Source organism: Pestalotiopsis fici, assembly GCF_000516985.1.
Source record: "Pestalotiopsis fici W106-1 unplaced genomic scaffold PFICI_Scf_4, whole genome shotgun sequence".
Lineage (NCBI taxonomy): Eukaryota > Fungi > Ascomycota > Sordariomycetes > Amphisphaeriales > Sporocadaceae > Pestalotiopsis > Pestalotiopsis fici.
In genome coordinates, this window is record NW_006917094.1 from 2,717,854 (window position 1) to 2,736,577 (window position 18,724).

An 18,724-nucleotide genomic window follows, 5' to 3' on the forward strand; every position below is an offset into this window, starting at 1 on the left:
TTTGAGAGTCGCAGATTTGGAAGGAAAACAGATTGAAGCCATTTCTATACGACTCATCATCCATCAGTATTACGAATTTGATTATCATGAAACGCGTGAAATGCTTAGCTTCGGCCCGCGATGTATGTCTGTTTTATGATGTAAGCCATGTCAGAGACAGTCCTTGTCTCGAACCTTGAATATGCCTTGGACATATTGATTGTTCCGCCGCAGACTTCCATATATTGTGCATGTGATGGCAGCATGATAGCAAAAGAAGGAGATTGCGGTCGGAAATATCCATATACCTATGTTGGACTGTTCTTTATTCTTATGTTCTGTCTTGATTCTAAGCTAAAGCTTGGCATGCATGAAATCACTTGTAGTTGAAGACCCAATCAAATCTCTGATGAGTAGAAAATTGTCATTATGTCTATGGTCCTTTTCGCTGATTCTATGATGCTGAGTAATACAAATGAATTGGGTATCGTTATGCAACGCTCATCTCCTTGTTGGCGCCTACACAATGGCCCCGGCCCTATCCTGTCCAGGCCCGAATCTCTTCTCCGAGTTTGCTACAGATGACGAGGGCTCTTCGTGCATAGTTTCCTCATCAGTGTTGTCAGCTGGGCCAAATGCCTCTGACTCGGTATTGATGGCAAGCTGGCCCTTTGCATAGTCGCCAGGGCCCTTGGCGCCGTTGGGGATGTGGAATCTCCTGTCAAAGCGGATGGCCGCGTACAAGCTTGAGACAATAATCTCAATGACATAGTTGAAGCAATAGTAGCATGCCCGACTGTGATACCACGCAGGGTTGGTGATGGGCCGAGGTGCAAAGTTGGTTCCGATCCTGAAGCCAGATCCCACCGTCAGGAGCAGCGAAGTGAAGACCAAGAGCATAATCTTGGTCCGGAAGCGGCCCTGGCCAAACTTTTCGACGTGGTTCTTGCTAGGAATGAGAGCGGCAATGATGACGGCCGGAGCGGGCACAAATGAGAGAAAGGCCAAATAGGTACCCGCCGTCAACTGCACATCCCTATCCTTGCTCCTGATACTCGTGTCCAGCGTATAAAAGGACTGAACGGTGCACACAATGACCATGATCAAGCATGCAATAATGGAGAAGAGGAGGAAGCGGAAAACGAGGCGAGTTCCCTTGGCCCAGCCAAAGGTGGAGTGATATGCGCGCACAATGCGTTGCGCAAAGAAGAGGTTGGCGATGAAGACGACAATCACGCCGGCTTGGGTCAATATGCCAGCCGCCATGGCAATCCGGACATTATCCTGGTGTGTTGCCCAGACCATGCGCATGGTCAAGGCTGCTGTGCGTGCCATGGATAGACCAAAAAGCATTGCAGAGAACAAAAACTTGTGGTCACGCCTGAGATTGACTTGGAATATCGTCATGTGCACTACTGCCAGGCAGACGTACAAGAACAACAGGCATGCTGAGATTGGCACGTCTATCGCGACAGTTGGTAGGCCGCCAACTTGCGCGATCGCTGGCATGTAAGGTGGTCCTGAAGTGGACGACATTTTGTAATGTGTATCTTTTGTCTATGGGTAGAACAGGTGTTACAGGGTCGTGTTTGTTTTATTTTGTTTGGTCGACAGAGAAATCGGAATCGTGGTTGGAATATTTTGTGATCAGCAGATCGAAATGGTCGAACGTTTTCAGCCGATTCGTTGCATCGGATTACACCTCCGCAAATGGTGGTAGTGGTGTTCCAGACTTCTTTGTGTCGAAATCGTTGCCGCGTGGTAGACTGCGCGGTTGGAGTACAATCGTCGTCGTACGTCAGACTTGATCTAACAAGCAAGTGTGTCTGGCAGGATGATTCAAAAGAAACACAATGTCGAGATAGTTTTTATTGAACAGGTATACTGTTTGTCTGGAGTATATTGGCGCTTTTTTGATTTTGACTTCTCGAGTGCATGAATGCAGGCCAAGCGTCGACTTATTATATCAACAGAAATAACACACGAGTCGCATTGCCCTTCCCTCCTCTTCCTGCTCCCTGCCTACCTGCCTGCTTAGGTGTCTAGGACTACTATCTGATCTCGCTATTTTCAAAAGGCCGCGACTACGGCCCAAGCTAACGTCAGCCCGCCTTTGGGTGCACTGAGAAAGAGTATTCGGAGACCATGTGCAGCTACGTCCGAGTAGCTCCGTTGCTTGTTCAAGGCCCAGACTGCAGTTACAATCGAGCTGGTCCATGGTCCATGGCTAATGACTTGGATCAGGGTGCAGAATCCAGATCTGCTCACTGGATATCTAATCAATGGTGGCGCCAAGGACTAGCTGGATATGGAGTAAGTGACAGCCACGCCGTCTTGAATCGTCGTTATGTCGGCGAAAGTTAGACTCGCGAGCCGATCAAACAGGGGTACCATCGGTGCGAACTCTCTCTTTTTCGCCGATGTCCCCCCCTGACTAGAATAAAAATCAGAGAATGCCCCTGTCACGTATAAGGCTGATCATTACTTAATATTCCGGCGCATACTGAATATCCCGTAAACAAAGCACTTAGGCATTATCTCCGCTCCGGATTTATCTTATAAATCGCCCGTGAGAAGTTTCAGATACCATATGATTCGGTCATCTCTAAAGTGCGAGGCTCCAAAGCCGCCCGCCATTTAGGTATGCATTTATTTGGTCCTTTTTTCGTCCGAAACTCAAGACGTTAGATTTTTGTAAGCACGGCCCGTAAACTTAGTATTCTTAAATGGTTGACTAAATTCCACGTTGTCCACCCGGCAATCTGGATCAATTCCACTTCCTGCCACGTCATGTCACGGCCACCAGTCGATCATATGGCCGGTTCGAAAATGAAGTTCTTACAGTGGTGTGTAATCAACGCTCCTACAACCTGATGGATGCTAGGAATAGGATTCGTCCTTACAGTCTCGCACCTCGCCCAATAGTCAGAAGGGTACTGATGTTATATTTGCGACACCTACGCCATTGGGACTGAGACAAATGTGGCTTTACGGTTTCGTCTCTCGCGCTCACCCAAGGCCTTGTACGACGCGACAATTCAAGACCGACTTGCTGACAATGCTTATCTGGAACCTGTTTCCAAAAGTCCCCAGGCCTGAGTAAACATCGTCAGTTTATCAAAATTACTACCATTACAACCTCATTTCGGCGTCTTTTCTTTTCTTCCACCAAAGGGCATAACGTGATGGAATTATACTACAAGCCTAACTTTGAGCTTATCTCCAGATACGATAACATCTTCCTTCGCCATGAGCTGGGGCAAATCCCAGGTCGTATTGATATATCTCCCAGCAAGCCAGTCCCTCTTCTCTGACGTCAGATAGACAAGAGAGTCTGCGCTGAGCTGTGGTGTATCAACAAATACTGCGCCTCAAGTCAGCTGGTGCAACATCTCTACACACACAATCAGCCTAAAAGGCACTCACTGTGTTTCAAACCGGGCGCAAGTCCTTCCATACCACCGACCATGTCTGTTGGGATATTGCCGGGATGGATGGAATATGCCAATAAACCCTGATCGCCATACTCTGCGCATGCAAATTCTGCCAGTCGGAGGACTGTGAATTTAGAGGTTTGATAGGCGCTATATTCAGGTCCTACGAGGTGAGCGCCGACGCTGCTTACCGTGACAATAGTTTTGTCGCCTCCTTCAAGCATCAGCGGAATGAAAGATCGATACAATAGGTAAAGGCCAACAGTGTTGGTCGTAAAGGTTCGGATCCATGCATCGGGGTCCATTTCGGTAATCTTGCCAGTCTCGAGGACGGCGGCATTGGCAATGACGATATCCACCCTGCCAAACTCGCTTCGAACCTTTGACGCCGCAGCGCCGACGCTGTCCTTGTCGGCAACGTCAAACTTGATGGGTAGAATACTTGGGGCGGGCTTCCCGGCTGCTGCCGCGGCGTCCTTGACTGCCCGTTGCGTCTCCGACGTGTCGCCCCGGGCTCCCAGGGCGATCATGGACGCGCCGGCCTTGGCAAACGAGACACTCATCGCGCGACCCAGACCTCTGGAGGCGCCGCTGATGAAGACGGCTTTGCCTTTGAAGTTGGCCTTGGTCGGATCAATCGCTGGATATGTATCACTGTGCACGTCGCTGGTCATGTCATAGTCGGCTGCCATGGCATTAGTGACGGACCTCGACCGAGATCCACTTGACACTAATCTTCTTGAACCAGATAAACAGATAGGTACATACCTGGACCTTCTAGCGGATTTGTCTTTGTTCCTTTTGGAGGAGGCATCGTAAGTAATGGTAAATCGTGACACCCTCAAGGTCAAGCACAAGGAGCGAGGTCAATATTCTTTGAGTATCGAGAATATTGCCATTAGGTTCTACCACGGAATTAGGGACACGATGAATCACCAAATTTTCAACGTTATATGATCGAGATGGAATCTCTATATTCAACTTTGCCGTTTGAGCAGCGGCGGGAATTTATACACAGCTCGAATCGGCCGCGTCGGCTTTCTTGCTTACAAGCGTCGCGCATGACGCCAAACCATGTGTTTACTGCTTCAGTATCTGGAAGCTATGTCAGACCCAAGAAGGCCCCAGCAGTCCGCTAAATCATTGGCATGGGGCGGCAGAGGACCAATTTGCAGTAATCCAACACGCAGTTTAAGGTAGAGTCGAAACTCTATACTCCATTGCGGGCTGTCGGGTTCCACTGTGGGATGACTGTACTTTTAGCTCCCGCAAAGAGTCTCCATCAAGTATAAGATGATGATATCATCTCGACTATAAAGATGTAATTTTAATATGAGAATCGATAGCATGGTTTTCTTGTGATTCGGGTGTTCGGAGGTCTGGTATATGCTTGAAAATGTGAATGAAGTCCTTGCAAGTATTATAAGACGTTGTCAACCTCCAGCTATGGAAGAGAAGCAAAACTGGGGCGGCGACGATCTAGGATCAGTCCCGTCTCTAAAGTGCCTGACTTTCTATTGGCAGGGGTGTCTGTTGGAAACAATCCGCAGAATTCTCTCAAGTAAATTCACTAATCTAAAGCAAAATCTCATGGGCATACGTACCTCAATGGTTTATTCATTCAAGTTCATTAATATTGGCTACAACAAAGCTACCAAATATATGGATTGCCAAGGTCCCTCTCTAATGTACTCTTTAGCGCCGTTTTGCGATAAAGGTGCATGTGGGTCTTGGCAATTGGCCCCGCCTAAAATTTGACAGGAACATCAAGTGACAGTTACTGGAAATTTCCATGCATTGATCCAATGCGACGCTCCTCCTCCCTTCTCAAATCCACGTCGCATTCTTACTTCCTTTGCCTCTTTACACACCATGTCTGCAGACGGCAGCATTGAGCAGCTCGAGCAGCAGAGACAAAAACTCGAAGAAACCGCCCAGAGAACCCGCGCACTCTTGGACGAATGGCGACAATGGAAGCAAGACTACGAGGGCCTGAAGCGGGAACTGGACTCGGTGCCCTCTGATGCTCCGCCAAGCGAGATTCAGAAGGTGCGCGCAGCCTACAAAGGCAGACTGGTCAAGGAACAAGAACTCGCAAACATTTTCGGCGAGAAAAACACCCAGAGACGCGACCAGATCACCAGTACGCTGGTCAACCGAGCCGACTATGTTGGACGAAACATCTCCACGTTGGAGAAGCAACTTATCGCGATCGAGACGGAGTTGTCGCTCACAGTCGAGCATGACAATGATTCATCTACGTCGGAAGACGAATACATACCAGACGACGAATATCCAGAGGACGACAGTGGACTACCAGTCACGGAAATCCTGGAGGAGCTCGACGAAGACGACAATGTTATCTCATATAGTCTGCGCACACCCGGAAACAACCAACCGCAATTAATGGAAGCTTTGGAGAAGGCTGGGCTGAAAGAGATCCCCTCAGCCCCCGCAACTGTTTCGAAGAAGGGCAAGGAAGTCGAGCGGCCTGCCGAAAAGGCCCAAGCACCAGTGCGCCTGCCCTCTTCGAAACCCTCGTCCGCGTCTGTCCCGCCAAAGGAAAAGATGACTGCAGTCAACGAAGAACCAGCCAAACCTCAGACAGAAAAGAAGAGCGTCAGATTCACGGAGGAAACCAAGGCAGCAGAGGTGCTGGCTGATACACAGCCCGAATACATGACTCTGACGGCGGCTTCTATCGATGAGCTGATGCGGGAGGCAAACAAGCAGGAGGCCATGATTTCAGATCCTCGCATTCCTAATGATGAGGATGAAGACGATGCACAACTTCGAAGGGACATGCTCCAGTATAATCTGTCTGAACTGAACCCAGTCATTGCCGAGCTCACGTTGGAAGATGGAGCCGTGACCGATGACGACGAAGACGGCTGGGATCTTGACGAAGATGAAGACTATGATACAGAGGATGAAGACCAGTGGGGCAGGTCAAAAGCCAGTTACATCAATGACGAGTACCGTCAGAAAATGCTGGAGATCGAGCAGCGACTACGAAACCATACCTTTGAATCTTCGACCAAAGATGATGCCAGCAATTCCAACGACACCGACAATATGATGGAGGGTATCGCCAAAATTCGCGTCAAGAATGAAGATGCTGTACCGGGCTCTGTTCCGAACAGCAGCGCCAGCAGCCTGAAACCCGAGGTAGCATCCGATGCCAAGAAGAACGTCCGCTTTGCATCGACTTTGGATGTTGCAGAGGAGTCTGCTCCTGCACCAGCAGTAAAACCAGCTGCTGTACCCCCAGTCAAACCTCAAACACCAGAAGTTGATCCACTGTCGGACATTGTGGAACGCAAGAGCCCAGCGGCTCTGCCAGCTTCTGCGCCCGCGCCCGTGGCTAAGAAGGCATCCAGGTTCAAGATGGCTCGCGGCGACGGCGCAGCTAACGGAGGTCCCACATTCAAGGCGCCAGTGGCATCGGATGGCTCAGTCATCAGTCCTGAAGTACCAGTCTCGGAACAGCAATTTGCACCTTCTGGCCCTGAAGGACAGACCATGGCAACGGCTGTTTTAGAGCGTGCCCCAACCGACACGGCGAGAGAACCGGACGAGTTCGACGCTGACATGCTCAAACAACAAGCAGCAGTCGAGTACCACAAGGTTCGTAATCGGATGATTCAAAAGCAGGGTGGCTTCATGAAGGAAGATGAGTCACCCATCCAGCCATTGGATGAAGAGGAGGGCGGTCCCAAGCGCATGAGTCGCTTCAAAGCAGCAAGACTCGCCAAATCCTAGAGTTCAGAAAGTTTCAGTAACTCAATCATGAGACTTCTGGTTTTCTTGTTCTCGGGCGCGATCAATCTCGACAGAAACGGTGATAGTGGACATGTGTAAACCAACGTGACGGGAAAAACAAGTGCATTGACTAAGTATCCTCCCAAGATCCACAGGCATAAGTATCATGCTTTGACTATATCCTGAGTGCCCCGGTGACAGACTCAGGTAGGTATAGGGGTAGCCTACCCCGTCTCTTCTCTTATACACGTCAACGTCTAAAATGTTGCCAACAAGATATGCAACTGCAAAAACGGAACGCTTCAATCTGACAATTGATGCTTAGCAGCACTCAATCTGCTATGTCATTACTCGCGATTCCAAGATCAAAGCTACAAGGGCTCTCTGACGCCGTAACCCGTGGTTTGCACCCGTACTGTGGTTTTGTGCGATTCGTTTCACCCTTGACATTTCCAGCTTATGTAGACATGGCTAATAGACAATATGATTCTTGCTTGTTTTCTTTTGCGCAATGCTCCGTATCCTTTTTTGGTTTTGTTCCGGCTTTTATACTACTTTGTCGCATAGCTTACGTGATCTTGGCGTTGCTAAAGTCCATTTCTGGATGCTGATCTTGGAACTTTTTGAGTATGTCAAACTTCTTCTGCTCATCGCTGGTCGGCAGGCCTGCCTCCTTCTGGCGCTGGTCGTACATCATCTTCTCGACCATGCCGCGGGTCTCGCCGACCAAATCCCCCAGCTTGCTGTTCTCGGGTACGATCTTGGTCACGTCAATCTTGGGCGCGGACGTGACAACGTGCGCCCACCACTCCTGCTTGTTGGTCTTGTCGAGGTGAATTTCGATGTTCTTGGTACCGTCGGGCGCCGAGGTCAAAGTCCAAGTGCTATCGTCGACCAGTACGGGATGGGCGAGGTCACCCTGTTGTTCGCAATCTCTAGTATTAGCCTGAGTTCGAATCCCAAGAGACTCTGGGGCTTCATCGGGGGTATAAATTGTTGTATTGCACATACGCTGATGATTGGTTCCTGGCCCTTGATGCCTGCCACCAGCTTTGTCTTTTTGATGTCCACCACCAAGTCTCTGCCCTTGAGGTTACCCGGCACATTGATTAGGACAGAGAGCTCGCTGATTGTCTGAGTCCATTTGTAGGGCAGAGCGGCCTGCTCCTTGGCTTCCTGGGCGCGCGCAGCCGCCTCTTGCTCAGGCGTGGGATCTTGAAAGGTAGATATGTTAGTTGGTGGTTGATTAGACGCGACATGATCGGACTGAAAGATCCAGAGCAGCTGGTGTGGCCTCTTTGATTCAGATTAACCTAGAATTATCTCGGCGACTTACCAGACATATTGGCCGTCACTGTATGTACTTTTGCTGTGTTGTGTTGAGAGCCTGAGTGATGCTCACGAGCGGGTGAAAGTACATGAGCTTTTGGAACTCTCCAGAATGCTGAGAAATCGCGGGGCAGTTACCCTGGTTCAGGACCAATGTCCAGGGTAGGTACCTCCCTTGGAGGGGCATCCCCTGGGGAGTTTCCTTATCTAAGGCTGATCTAGGGGCTCGTAATCGCTGAGTCGTACCATGTACAGCTGAAGCTCTCCCATCTTAAGATTTATCACTGCAGCCGTCTGCTTGAGTACTACATTTTGTGATCCTCCTCGGGGAGGTTTTGAGTCCAGCATTCTTAAACAAACAAATTGAGCAGCGATCTTGGCTTCGGATTTTTGCGCAGATTCCTTGATTAGACGCGACTCTTGCTTGACTAGACCAGCGATCGGTTACAAGACGTTCAATCAAGGGTTGTTCTGGGACCTTCTGAGTAGTTGTCCTGCCTCACCCAAGATCAAATTCACGTCGCTTTGCAACGCCACCACCAGACAGTACACTCTTGTGGACGCGTACAGCCAATACGAGCGCAAACAAGAGCTGAAACTTGCCACAGGCGCCGACGCGTCTCTCAACTGCTCAACTGCCTTGATCCTCCAAGAACACGAGTAGCCAAGCTCGAAGAACCGCAATCATGTCACGAAAAGGCCCTGGCGCCACAACCATTACGCGCCCTCTCAATGCTGCCAATGTCGTCCCCGAGGACATTTGTCCTGTGTGCAAGCGCAATCGCTACCTCAACACGACCATGACCTTCAAGATCAATCCAGAGTGCTACCACCCAATGTGCTCGCAATGTGTCGAAACCATCTTCAAGTCTGGCCCGGCGCAATGCCCCTATGCTAGTTGTAACAAGACTCTCCGCCTCAAGGGTTTTCGCGAGGCCATGTTTGCCGATCTCAGTATTCAGCGCGAGGTCGATATACGGAAGCGAGTGGCTGCCGTGTTCAATAATACCCAGGACGACTTTGAGACGCTTCGGGACTACAATAATTACCTCCAAGATGTAGAGGACCTGACGTTTTCTCTCGTCTACGGCGAAGACTCTGAAAGAATGGAGGCCGAGGCAAAGCTGGTCGACTACGAACAACAACACAAGGCGGAAATAGAGAGGAACAAGAAGAAGGGCAGCGAGGCCGAGGCACTGCGACTCAAGAGACAGAAAGAGGCAGATGCTGCGGCTGCAGCACGGCGAGCGGAGCTCTTGCAACAAGAGGAGGAGGCAAAGGCCGAGGAGGCCAAACTGAACCAGGAGGTAATGGAGGCCCTCGCGCGAGGAGAATCTGGCAGCGCCGCTGAAATCCAAGCAAGAATTCTGGCAACGAAGAAGGCCAAGCTCGCCAAGATGAATGGCGACCACTTTGGCGCGAGTCTGGAAGGATCGAGAGGAATCTCTATCCGTGGCTTGCGGCAGAAGAGGACTGGACCCTCTGCGGATGAAGAAGACAGGAATAAGCCGTACAGCCCCTACGCCGGCATCCACTTGGAACCCAGCCGGTATGCTCTGCAGAGCGAATACGAAAACCCGCACTTGGCCAAAGCAAAGACAGACAAGGGGCACCAAGTTGGTGGATACAGCCTACACGAATATACTGCGCGTGCCATGTTTGAAGCCTTTGCGGGACTCGGCGTCATTGTCAGCGACGAAAAGGCGGCCGAGCAGAGGACCATAGGCACTTCAGGAGCTCGAGATGCTGCTGCTAGAAACAAGACGAGCGGGCAGCTCACAACTGGGTCACGAAAAGTCATCGACGATGTTTTTGTATAGATGAACAGGGATTGTTTAGGTTGACAGTGCATAGCGACGGGCGTTCGGGATAAAATAGATTGCCAATAGAATAATACCTTCTTGATGACAAAACTATGAGACTGGTTTTCTGAGTGTCATGCAAACATGCTTATTCTTCCATGGGCGATTCTCCGTAATGCTACAGCGCAGTACGAAACATCCTCAAGTGATATAAAACAATGTTCCTTACACACCGCTAGACTCATCGATCAATTACAAAAGCAGCTTCACTATGAGGAGAAAACCACGCCGCTATGGAAGTAGCCTATCGCTATACTTGACATGATCTGATTCGGGTCATTTAAACAACACATGTTATTCTGCTGGGGGGTATTGAGACTAGAGAAACCGTCGCACACCTCAATTTATCACACGGGGTATTTCTGCTTGGCGTTTGGCATTCACTGATTCGTTCTCCATGATGGACCATTTCTGATTCGCCCCAGTACATTCTGGCAAATCCCGCGCCGAAACTTCGCGCAACTGACCGTCGGCAGCAGGAGCAAAGTGCCGTGCCCTATCAAGAGTTTCCGTGTTAGCAGATCAACTGTTTTCTTGTATCACCTTGTGGTTGGGTGGTGTATTGCGAACATGTCTTGTGTAAGTTCCAATGGGAATTAACTTACGGTAACACCTCGAGATCATAAACTGGTTGCACATAATGGTAATGGTCATATGTGTGTATATCGCGATAGATTTGCTCCTCCCTGATCTCGTGGACATGAGGAAAAACGGTCTCATGCGTGACAGCTGCAAAGCAAGTGTGAGAAGAATGATTAGAACGAGCAAGATTTCTTGTCAGTTCTGTATAGGTTCACCTACGCGGATTTTCAGTGATGTTTTCATCCACACGATCAATGCTCGTGGGATCGAAATTGAATGTTTGGCTGAGCGCGGAATGTCTTTCGGTGCCCGGGGAGACTTGATACGCATTGGTTCGTGGAACCCCGAGATGTGTTGATAGATAGGGCTCTTCCTGTCGGTTCTCTCGATTGATGTTCAGTGGCTTGACGACGTCCGGCCGAGTGCCCATGTTTCCCCGGATAAGCTCCTCGCTGTCCCGTAAAGAGCTGTACTCTGAACTCGCCTCGTGATCATCCTGGAACCGAACCTGAGGCACACGCGTAGTAGTTGCGGGCTCACGCTGCTGAGGCTCTGGCTCTGGCTCTGGATCAGGCTCATGCACGGCGATGACGGCGGTCCTCAAGTCATTTGACGCGAAACTGGCAATCCGGACATCATTGAGGTTCGGTGCCAACTCGCTAGTCCGGACGGTTCCCAGGTCGTAGGGCTCCGGATACTCGATGCGGACATCGTTTAGATTCGGCGCTGGTTCGTTGATAATGATTCTACTGCCGCCGCCGCCGCCGCCGCCGCCTTCACCTCCAGCAGCAGCAGCAATAGCAGTTGTTTGCACCTCGTCCGGCGCCACATCCGCGATATGATCGTCGGTGGCACGATCAGGTACCATGGGGCCGCTGTTCCCCCAGTCGCCAAACTCGGACTTCTTCCTCATCCTCCTCCGCAACATCATCCTCTTGAATCTACCCCTGATCCTATCCACGATGTCTCTCGCCTTTTGCGACATGGAGGGCAGATGTGATGGCCGATTGGGGCCCCGGGAAAGTTGACTGAGATTGCTCGGCTTACTCGCAACGCCTGCCCTCGGCGCCGGCGGGTGCTATGTCACGAACTGGTTACAAGCGGTCTATCTCCGCTACAGGATATGTGAAGCCACGTATTGGGTCGGACATCCATCGGCATAAAGAGTATGATTGGCCAATTACAAGTATCTGAAAGCACAAAATTTCATGTTTCACCGCGTATAACTTCTTTCTAGGTTGCGCAGAACACTGAGTTCCAGGGACCGGATGATGTCAGTCGATCCCACGACTCAGAACCACTCAGTCATACTCCCCAGTGTTAGTTTCAGAGCAAAGGAGCTTGCTTGAATGTAGATTGATGCTCTCGGCTCTCATCATGTCAGCATGGAAAGTCCCGACGCCACAGAGTTGGGGGGGGGGGGGGGGGGCCCAAGAGGACTTGAATAGCTTTCAAGGACTAATCTTCTTGGGCTGCTAGGAACTACAATATTAAAGTCATTTCATTGGTGCGTTTCCATCAATTGCGACACCTCACACCCTTTACGTGCCTACAAGTTGGGGGCAGGCATTTGAAGCGCAGTCATTGCGAGAGTTTAAAATGGTTTGCAACCATAAATTTTTGCCGAGAGCCAGTCGTGTCCAGTACCGTTCATTGACATGAGTTTTCAAACAATTTAGCGGACAGTATTATTGTCAATGAAATATGATCTCATTGGGTAGTGAATCTGTATCCTTCCAAGAGCTGGGTATCCTGATTTACCGAAGGCGCATTTTCGGATTTTGACTGAAACACACACAGATTTGGACCACACCTAACAGCAAAACTTCAAAGCTGATTGAACACTTTGACCATCGTCACCATGTTCGTTAAACTTTATCAAGACATGAGCGAGTGCCTATGATGCTTAGTCTCCTAGGCAGAAACCCAATTCACTCGACGGTCCGGATGATCCGCCGCTGGCCGAGGCCTCAAACAGACAAAAAGTATTTCTGGTGTCCTTCTTGACCAACGGGTCCCCCACGTCAACAGAGGATAGAACCGCTGGAATCCGTACCGTTTTAAGGTTTGAACTAGACTTGGGAATGATGCATAGCATCATGACAACAGCAAGTCTCGACCACTCGATCACAATAGTGTCATTCATTACATTCATTATTTTCACTCCGTGCTGAGAGAAGCTGTCTAATTTCATTATATGCGCTAAATGATTAGTATTATATGTTATACTTGGACCAAAGCCAATGACACCTCTCCTAGTTCTATAATCCACCTCAAAGTTGCGCCATGAACACCCCTCACTTCACATGGCAAACGACCAAATGGCCTCATTGTGCATCATTTAAACCTGATGTAATCTAGATGAATCTTGGAAATTCAAAGCTTTAAGAAATGCGGAAATGCGTGGTAACGGACGGCGCAGGGACAGACCAAGAATATCCTGTTATCCGCACTGCCAAGTTCAAACGGCAAATCGGCCAGCCTATCTTGAATTCGATCGAGGCACAATTTTGAGTTCTTCTATCCAAGTCGGGGAAAATAGAGGATCGTCTGGGAGATAGACTCGGGAGATGGTTGGTTGCTATGGTCAATGACGGAAGTATCATGTAATAACAAACAGATCCTGGGGGAGACGGCTCGTGGATAATAAGGTCTGCCTGCTCTCGGCAATCTTTCCAGACTTTCATGTTCATTGAACAACAGCTTATAGGTACATATTTTCCCCAACAAACTATATCCCAGCAGTGAAATTTTGGTCACAATGAACAAGACCAAGGAAGTCATCTCCAACTTCATGTCCAAGTCTGGACATCACGACACAACCGTTCATGAGAGTGTCAACCCGGCAGTGCAACATGAGACCGTCCGGCCTTCGCAGCATGAGGAAATCAACACTGCCATTGACAAGGAAATCCATCAGGTCAGTCCTCTAAAGTCTGTTTGGCTTCTGCTTGGTTGTTATTGGAAGATACAGCCAATACACATATATAATCTAGCAGAATAGATACTAAATCATATATCACAAAACAACAGGATCATTACCACCATACCGTCCAACCGATCCAAGAGCGTGAGGTCCTTTCGGAACAGCACCACCACAATCTCGGCCAGACAGAGCACCGACAGCTCGACCACCGGGATGAAGCCAAAACCCGGGCAGCCCTCGATGCCGAGTCTGCCAAGTTTGCGGACCAGTCTCGACGGATGGAGACTACTCAGACGCAGAGCCATGCTCCCGTAGTCCAGGGCGAACACGTTCACCAGTGAGACACTTTCATAATTACGATAGACACTTGTTTTCACCTTGTTATCAAAATCTGACTGACACTTGTAACTTTTCTCTTTCTCTTACAGTCATGTCCACGAGACCTATCAGCCCGTCATCCACAAGGAAACGGTCGAGCCGCACGTGGTGCACACGACGGTGCCGATCCACGAGACGCACCACAACGTGGCCCAGCACCACGCCACCTCGACGCTGCCGGCCATCAGCATGTCCGAGTTTCAGCAGCACGGCGGCACCCGCGCGGGCGGCCAGCACGACCACCACCGCTTCGAGGGCGTGCCCGACACTTCGGATGCCTCCTTTTCCGGCAGCAACAAGGGCTTCCGCAACATCTTGTCGTCGGGCCACACGGCCTCGGGCAACATGGGCAGCAGCGCTACTACCGGCACTCGTGGAGTCGCGGGCAACATGGGCACCCAGGGCGGCGCCCAGTCTGCCGCCGCCACGGCTGCTGCCACTGCTGCCATGGAGGGCGCGACTTACCAAAAGGGACATACTCGCGCTGATTCAGGAAAGGACTTGGATGACATGGATCCAGCCACGGCCAAGAAGGGTGTTCCGACTAGAAACATTGGTTCTGTATTTGACAAGGTGAATGCGGGTCGTTGAGGGAAAGAGATCACCGTGACAAAGATAGGACATAATACGTACGACTTGACGATATATAGGGAGATCAATAATCTATCAACTTTTAGTTTGCAACGCGTGAGTCACGAACCGGCACGTCTGTATATTGCTAGCGTTTCAGTTTGACAGGAAATATATTTTGCTTGGTAGCACTTCTATTGGTCAAAAATTGCTATTGAAACTTGATTGCTGGTCTCACAAACATCACGATACAAGCTGCAAGCGGACAGGGCAATGTAATGATGGCCATTGGGTCATGATTGCTCCAAGGTCATGGGCAGTCGCGCCTCGCAAAAGTGTATTCAAGCAAGGAAAGACCCAAGGACAACCCAAGAAACGCCACGCTTCTATGCCTGACACCCTCCACCGGGTCGCGATATATGTTACACTTTACATTTGACAAACACTCCACTTGTACGAGCAGAGACATTCTCGTTGACAAACCAGTGACTATTCATTGACTGAATCTGCTATTTGTCAGTTGGTGCTTACGGTTCAACTTTCAGGTGTAAGCATCAGAGTCTTATTAGCTCTGCCAAGCTGCCCCCGTGCTGGGCCTCGGGAAGACTGGTGTCGACTGTATCTCATCAAAGCCGCCCCCTATTCTTCCTTGGTTGTGCTGCCAACCCAGTCCCGTCTGGTGGTTCATGAAATCGCCCTGGCGAAACGGGTTTGTACTTCCAGTAGGTTGGGGCATGAGCGCACCACTGCTTGTTTGAGGTCGCTGGGCTTGTTGAACTGTGCCACCTCCAAAGTTCTTGGCGAAAGGGTTTGTACCCGTTTGCGCAGGCTGCAACGGTTGGGCTGCTGGCGCTTGTTGAGGCTGTGACTGGAATGGAGAAGTAGAACCATTATTTCCAAAAGGACTTGACGAAGACCGCGCAAAGGGATTCGTAGACTGGCGCTGCGGTAAAGAAGCAGCTGGCGGACTGGCAGCATTTGTAAAGGACGGCATCTGGTTTGACATGCCGGTTGGGTTGGCCATGAGCATCGATTGCCGGAAGGGGTTCGTCGTTTGCTGGCCCGGTTGCAGTCCAGTTTGCATGGGAGGCGACAAGGTTCCTGTTTGGAAGGAAGCCACAGAATTCTGTGGTATAGGGGCAAGACCACCGGGGCTGAAGCTCTGCTGGGGTTGCGGAGTATACCCTCCAAAGCCGGCGCCGGTAAAGTTTGGCTGCAATTGCTGTTGCTGCGGTACTTGCTGCTGTTGGACGTTGAAGGCACCCGTATTCTGCTGCTGAAACCCGTTGGAAAAGGCATCTTGTTGGGGCATGAAATTGTTGGCCGGGAACTGCTGGCCTGTTTGCTGTGGCATGTTGTTGAACTGCCCAGCCGTAGCCCACGGGTTCCCGATATTTGGTTGCGGCAATGACTGCTGCTGCTGTTGCTGTAGCTGCTGCGGGCTTGTTGCCATGGGTTGCTGGTTTTGCTCAATAGAGTCGAAGAAATCGATCAGATCAGGGGCCGGGCCCTTCGCAGCTCCAGGCGGCTGTGATGTTCCTTGAGAAGATGCGCCATTCGTACTGGCATCAGGAAATTGCTTTGCCGTGGCGACCGCATCAGCCTTGTTTGTCTTTGAGCTGCTAGCTCCGGTTTTCTTGACGTCCAATTCGGCCAAATATTGCCTCCGGTGAACTTCAAAATCTGTGTCCTTCAAGTAGTCCTCGAGTTGACGGCCCAGGTTGACCGGTGCGTGCTTTAATTTGGGCACTTCGACTCGTGTGTGGTGTTCATACTGTCTTGCTATCTGTAAGTACTGCACCACGAAATCGGTGTGACGGGTAAACGTTCGGTAGATTTCCATGGCACGCTCAGCATCTGGTTTTGACATCTCGAAAAAGTGGCCGAGGATGTTGATCATGGCCTGATTGAGTACCTGGAATAGCTGAAGCAGGTCGAGAACCAAAAGTCTGAACACGGTGATGGTAATTTCGTTCTCAGGCTCATCGAGAACCTGTGCAGAGTATATCAGCTGAATGGCCCTTGCCAGAGCTTAGCAGCACCTACATCACACTTCAGTAGAGCAGCCAGTTGACGCTGTATGACCTCGGTCTCCCGCAAGAGGCCCTTCTCTACTGAGAGCTTTTCTAACCGGGTCTCCTTGGTCCTGACCCAGTCCACCTTTGTATCTCTGTACGCCCTCGCTCGTTCTGTGAGATAGGCAGCATAATGCCTGATATTTCGACCTTGAGTTTGCGCTATTTATCCGAAGGGGTCAGTCTCTGGCTCGCAACCAAGATACGAATCGCAGCGCGGACAACGCACCATCGGTAAAAGAGCTGATAGCCAGCATATTCCTATGCCGGGCAAGGTACGCTAACGTGGCATCGGGAGAGCCTTCACGGATCATGAGGTGAACGGTGATTAAGCTCTTGAAGACGACGGTCCATGTAGAGTCGCGCAACCTATTTTGTAAAGCTCTAAAGACCTCCGCGACCCCGGCCTCGCCGGAGTGTGTAGCAACCAGAATATGCTCAATGTATTTCGTCTTGGGCGGCGCGGCCTAAATCCATGTGCCATGGTAAGCGATTGCCCCGAGTGGCAGCCACTCTACGTGTCAAGCCTGTATGGGGAATTACCTTTATCTTGGTCGCGCCTTTGACGGATTTTTCAAAGGAGCTGGCCATGGCGAACTGAGGCCAAGGCAAGGAAGGGCAGTGGTCGACAGGTTGAAAGAAGCCAATGCAAAGTTGAAGAAGTGTTTCTTTCTTGCAGGGTAGTCGTCTAGTGGAAAGGAGGCGGCAGGCGCGAAGCAAACAATTCCGGCGTTGTGCTCAAGATTTTCGTGAACAAAGACGACGGCGATCGGGAGGTTTGCGACGTCACGTCGGTAGCCTCGGGGCCGGCGACTCGGGAGCAAGATTGGAGGAAGGTCGATCGGTCGGTCGGTTGGCGGTGAAGAATCAATGATAGGCAGGACAGATCATGAGTTGGAGGTCATCACGAGGACTGATGTGTGTGTTTGTGTAACGTGGTGCTTGTTTCTTGGTTCTTCTTTCCGAGTGAGATTAATGATATAGATTAGTTACAGCATAGTCGTTGGCAGGTAAAGTTTGGCAGCACTTTTGTCGCTCGCTCGCGATCGGGGGCGCGCTGGCTGCTGGGAGAGGCAGTGGCGGAGCGCACCAAGGCAAGTCTGGCAAGGTATTGTAAATGAGCGTAGGGGCCTGAAGGAAGGGTATTGGTAGTTAAAGTCAATCTAATTATCAGACTGGCCTCCGGGCAAGTCTCTCTGCTAAGGTCAAGCAGCCGATCAGGTTCAGGTTGGGTAGATAGGTACGTGGGTAAATGGGCTTGGGCTGGCTCGAGCGTACGACTAGCAGCACTTTGAGTGGGCGCCCGTCACAATACGTACATATCTCCTAATGTACTGTAGATCGATCCATTGCCGCGCTGCCGTCCAATCGTATTGGTGCTGAGTCCAGCGCCCGTAAGGGGTTCAATGTTCCCTCCGTGGGCCCCAAGAGCTTTCGGCGGGGTCTCTTAGCCTTTTGTCCCCGACACCTTTGATTACCTAGCGCAACGGGCATCAAGATACGCAAGTGTTGCGCGTCACCGTTGTTAATGATGCACATTTTCCGAAGTACAGTGCCATGCCAAGAGCAAGGTCATTTTTTTTGGTCTACTGCCAACGCCGAGCAATAGGTAGCATATTGTCGGAGTTGCGTCATTCGAGGTCAGATTTCCCAAGAAAGGTGCCAATTGCAATGAAAAGAATTGGATTAGGCTATATATACCCATTCAATCGACGGATCGAGGACATGGGAATCGCTGTCCTCGCAATTCCGCGACATACTAATGTAATACCTATCTATAGGTGGTGGTGTGGGGAGGTAAGGTAAATGGTAGGAAACAAAGTACAT

At 50.4% G+C, this 18,724-nt stretch overlaps 8 protein-coding genes across 8 annotated transcripts; 3 read left to right on the plus strand and 5 right to left on the minus strand.

Moving 5' to 3' along the window:
- Positions 1-498: 498 nt before the first annotated feature.
- Positions 499-1,515, minus strand: PFICI_06837 (uncharacterized protein; the record flags this gene model as incomplete). Its single annotated transcript, XM_007835418.1, has 1 exon — positions 499-1,515. One exon carries the CDS (start codon positions 1,513-1,515, stop codon positions 499-501), a length of 1,017 nt encoding a protein of 338 aa, XP_007833609.1.
- A 1,655-nt stretch (positions 1,516-3,170) lies between these two features.
- On the minus strand, positions 3,171-4,227 carry PFICI_06838 (uncharacterized protein; the record flags this gene model as incomplete). The annotated part of the gene is made up of 3 exons (XM_007835419.1): positions 3,171-3,343; positions 3,406-4,098; positions 4,182-4,227. 3 exons carry the CDS (start codon positions 4,225-4,227, stop codon positions 3,171-3,173), a joined length of 912 nt encoding a protein of 303 aa, XP_007833610.1.
- A 1,058-nt stretch (positions 4,228-5,285) lies between these two features.
- On the plus strand, positions 5,286-7,175 carry PFICI_06839 (uncharacterized protein; the record flags this gene model as incomplete). The annotated part of the gene is made up of 1 exon (XM_007835420.1): positions 5,286-7,175. The coding sequence occupies one exon, from the start codon at positions 5,286-5,288 to the stop codon at positions 7,173-7,175; it is 1,890 nt and encodes a 629-aa protein (XP_007833611.1).
- A 568-nt stretch (positions 7,176-7,743) lies between these two features.
- Positions 7,744-8,518, minus strand: PFICI_06840 (Nuclear movement protein nudC; the record flags this gene model as incomplete). The annotated part of the gene is made up of 3 exons (XM_007835421.1): positions 7,744-8,094; positions 8,187-8,389; positions 8,512-8,518. The coding sequence occupies 3 exons, from the start codon at positions 8,516-8,518 to the stop codon at positions 7,744-7,746; spliced, it is 561 nt and encodes a 186-aa protein (XP_007833612.1).
- Positions 8,519-9,190: 672 nt separating this feature from the next.
- PFICI_06841 (uncharacterized protein) lies at positions 9,191-10,324 on the plus strand (the record flags this gene model as incomplete). The annotated part of the gene is made up of 1 exon (XM_007835422.1): positions 9,191-10,324. The coding sequence occupies one exon, from the start codon at positions 9,191-9,193 to the stop codon at positions 10,322-10,324; it is 1,134 nt and encodes a 377-aa protein (XP_007833613.1).
- Positions 10,325-10,705: 381 nt separating this feature from the next.
- On the minus strand, positions 10,706-11,933 carry PFICI_06842 (uncharacterized protein; the record flags this gene model as incomplete). The annotated part of the gene is made up of 3 exons (XM_007835423.1): positions 10,706-10,862; positions 10,972-11,095; positions 11,168-11,933. 3 exons carry the CDS (start codon positions 11,931-11,933, stop codon positions 10,706-10,708), a joined length of 1,047 nt encoding a protein of 348 aa, XP_007833614.1.
- Positions 11,934-13,709: 1,776 nt separating this feature from the next.
- PFICI_06843 (uncharacterized protein) lies at positions 13,710-14,843 on the plus strand (the record flags this gene model as incomplete). The annotated part of the gene is made up of 3 exons (XM_007835424.1): positions 13,710-13,868; positions 13,982-14,211; positions 14,303-14,843. 3 exons carry the CDS (start codon positions 13,710-13,712, stop codon positions 14,841-14,843), a joined length of 930 nt encoding a protein of 309 aa, XP_007833615.1.
- A 544-nt stretch (positions 14,844-15,387) lies between these two features.
- PFICI_06844 (uncharacterized protein) lies at positions 15,388-17,488 on the minus strand (the record flags this gene model as incomplete). Its single annotated transcript, XM_007835425.1, has 4 exons — positions 15,388-16,815; positions 16,869-17,059; positions 17,127-17,364; positions 17,441-17,488. 4 exons carry the CDS (start codon positions 17,486-17,488, stop codon positions 15,388-15,390), a joined length of 1,905 nt encoding a protein of 634 aa, XP_007833616.1.
- Between the last annotated feature and the right edge of the window lie 1,236 nt (positions 17,489-18,724).